The sequence below is a fragment of the Austrofundulus limnaeus genome, unplaced genomic scaffold (assembly GCF_001266775.1).
Source record: "Austrofundulus limnaeus strain Quisiro unplaced genomic scaffold, Austrofundulus_limnaeus-1.0 Scaffold376, whole genome shotgun sequence".
Taxonomy (NCBI): domain Eukaryota; kingdom Metazoa; phylum Chordata; class Actinopteri; order Cyprinodontiformes; family Rivulidae; genus Austrofundulus; species Austrofundulus limnaeus.
In genome coordinates this window covers 380,810-383,588 of record NW_013952778.1, presented here as the reverse complement: position 1 = coordinate 383,588, position 2,779 = coordinate 380,810, and the positions used below count along the sequence as shown (strand labels likewise).

The window sequence follows — 2,779 nt, the reverse complement described above, 5'->3', positions numbered from 1 at the left end:
GTTTTTCATTTTTTCCCCAGTAAGAGGTTTTTATTTAATATAATTTTTGGACAAAAAAAATCACAATATATCGCCTTGCTTATAGCATCGCAATATATCGGGATATATCGTATCGTGACCCCTCTGTCATGATATGTATCATATCGCCAAAATCTTGCCAATACACAGCCCTAATTTTTATACCTCCAAATGGTTATTTTTGGCGCAATTCATCTTTCTGTAAGCATTTTACTTGTCAGCTCAGCTCCTCATACAGGGAATTAATTACAACTGAGTGGGAAGTGTTATATTGAGAAGCAGATTTTTGACATTTTGTGCTGCACCTTTTCTTGCTGAAGTTATGGCCCTTTGCTGTGCTGATGTTTGATTTATTTATTACCAGGTGAAAACTAATTAAAACTATTGCTTAATTGTAAGTAGTTATTTATTTTTAACCCTTCAGGCTCATATTCCTCCATCATGTTGTCTTTGGATCTGTAACATTAGGACCACAAGATAAATGTGGAATAAWACTGAAGGGATGAAGTGGAGTTGGTCATTGTGGTTTTGAGTTTAAAAGTGTTTGAGAGGTTCAACGTGTCATTTTATTTAATGACAAATGTGTTTTTRAACAATCCAGAGACTTAATCGTACTTCTCCTCGTTACAAACCATCGCTGGTGTACCGTCACCTGATACCATAGCAACCAGTAGGTGTCTGTGTCACCACAAAGAACGGACTGCAGGTACCGAGCAGGTAATAAAAACCATGCATCATTAGATTATCTGCTTTTTGTGGGAGTATATAAAATGTAGTGGTTTTTAATGATCTTGTAAATATAGTGGCCAAGATAATGTTTATTTGACCTGTTTTACAGCAAGAAAGTTAATGAGGAGCAGAGAAATAAAAAAATTTAATATAATCAGAAATATTGCATTTCTAAAATGTTCTTCATGCAAAAAAAAAAACATACTGAATTCATTCTTAGAAATTAATATTAGAAATTCTTAGAAATTATTAATTTGATTCTACAAGATACATTTGACTTGAGATGCAAAATATCATATATATTACCACAAAGTTCTCCATTATGCGTGTATACAGGATCAGTTCCTTTACCATAAATGTTTTTTTAGTTTAGTTTATTCATTCATTTAAAAACAAAGCAAATTCAGTATACAAAAAATACAAATGAAAAATAAAATGAAAGGCAGCAGAAGGAAGAAAAAAATTTTAATATCTGCACATTTTTCCATCAAAAGAAATTCAAACAATAATAAAAAATACAGGAAAATAATTAATAAAAAAATTAAATCTTTCTCAGACAATTTTTAAGTATACATATATCATTTCATATTTCTTCAACAGACTGGATTTTACCAGTTTGTTTTTGTTGAGAATCTGAAATTTTTGGAAAATATATTCATTTTATTTGCAACATAAAAATATGAATCAAAATTCAAGGACAAAATAAAAACATTGTGCAGGAAGAGGAAAAGGCCCAAACATCGGGGGAGGGGGGGATTAAGAGAATATTTACAGCATTCTGTCCATATTTTCAACTGACATTAGAAAATCTGATGTATCCCCTGATGTTTGTCAAACTCTTGTGTTTTTTAAGAAACAAACGTCAGAATCCCTCGTTTTCTCGTCGGCGTGTTAAACCAGCAGCTTGGAGTTTCAATGGCAGCTCGAATGCAGACACTCGCTCAGCCCAAACCCAACCTTTGCAGATATCCAGATCGGTAGGCCTAACCCACTTTGACGACACTCTGATATTAAAATTTATTTTGTTTTTTTCCTGATCGGGCTTGTCTTTTCTGTTTCAGCCGATCTGTTTACTGGCTGGATAAACTGCCACGACACAGGACTGAATCCACTACAAAAATTGGTCAATTTTTCACAAATTTCTTTAGATTTCAGTGCAAACTTTTTAAAAAAAAAGGATAACGTTTTTTATTTCTCCTGCTTCCCACAGAGTTAACACCTCGTTGGTCCGACTTAGCCCTAAGTAAAATGTTCTACCATCAAGTCGTGTAAATAAATTAAGCTGATTTTTTTTCCTCATTCTGCCTCCACTTTATGCTCTGGAAACACATCAGTTGTAAATCTAATTTACTCTGCAAATGAATTCATGTCATTTAGAAAAGAAAATCAGGAATGTAACAAAATAAAGTTTGTGATGTGCTTTGTGTTGATTAGATTGCTTGACTTCTTAGTCTTGTTTCTTTCTTTCCTCAGAATCTCTCCCATCTGGGAGGTGAGTAGATGGGCTCTCAGGGCCGTGCCGTCGGAGCGGTTGTGTGTTCTGGCCCAGCCTCGAGCCCCTGCAGCAGGCTGGCAGCCTCAGCGCCCTCTGCCCACTCCTGTGAGTAAAACACAGGAGCTGGTGTTAGCGAGGTTGACGGTTAGGACGACTGACACTTTTTGAAACTATGGAAGTTGAAAGTTCACCTTGAAGAGAGCATGTACCGGAGCTCTAAAACTAAGACCTTTACTAAATAATGAAAGATAATACGAAACACGGCAGCAAATATACAAAACTTACAGCGGGTAAAATAAGTATTGAATGCGTAACCATTTTTCTCAGTAAATATTTTACTAGAGGTGCTAATGACATGAAATTTTCACCAGATGTCGGTAACAACCCAAGTGATCCATACATACAAAGAAATCAAACCATAAATGTCCAGAAATGAAGTTATTTGTAATAATGTGGAATGGCACAGGGAAAAAGTATTGAACACACTTACTGAAATTTATCTAATACCATATGCTGAAAAACAGCCCCACACCATGA

The 2,779-nt window shown here is 35.0% G+C and overlaps 1 protein-coding gene across 1 annotated transcript in view; it reads left to right on the top strand.

Annotated features, from left to right (window-relative positions):
- Positions 1 to 1,475: 1,475 nt before the first annotated feature.
- Positions 1,476 to 2,779, top strand: part of spmap2 (sperm microtubule associated protein 2) — a 5,273-nt gene continuing 3,969 nt past the window's right edge. Inside the window, exons 1-4 of the mRNA XM_014023549.1 lie at positions 1,476 to 1,724; positions 1,809 to 1,870; positions 1,958 to 2,015; positions 2,221 to 2,347. Of these exons, the coding sequence (XP_013879003.1) occupies positions 1,663 to 1,724; positions 1,809 to 1,870; positions 1,958 to 2,015; positions 2,221 to 2,347 (309 nt within the window). The 5' untranslated portion in view covers positions 1,476 to 1,662. The remainder of the gene's footprint in view (positions 1,725 to 1,808; positions 1,871 to 1,957; positions 2,016 to 2,220; positions 2,348 to 2,779) is intronic.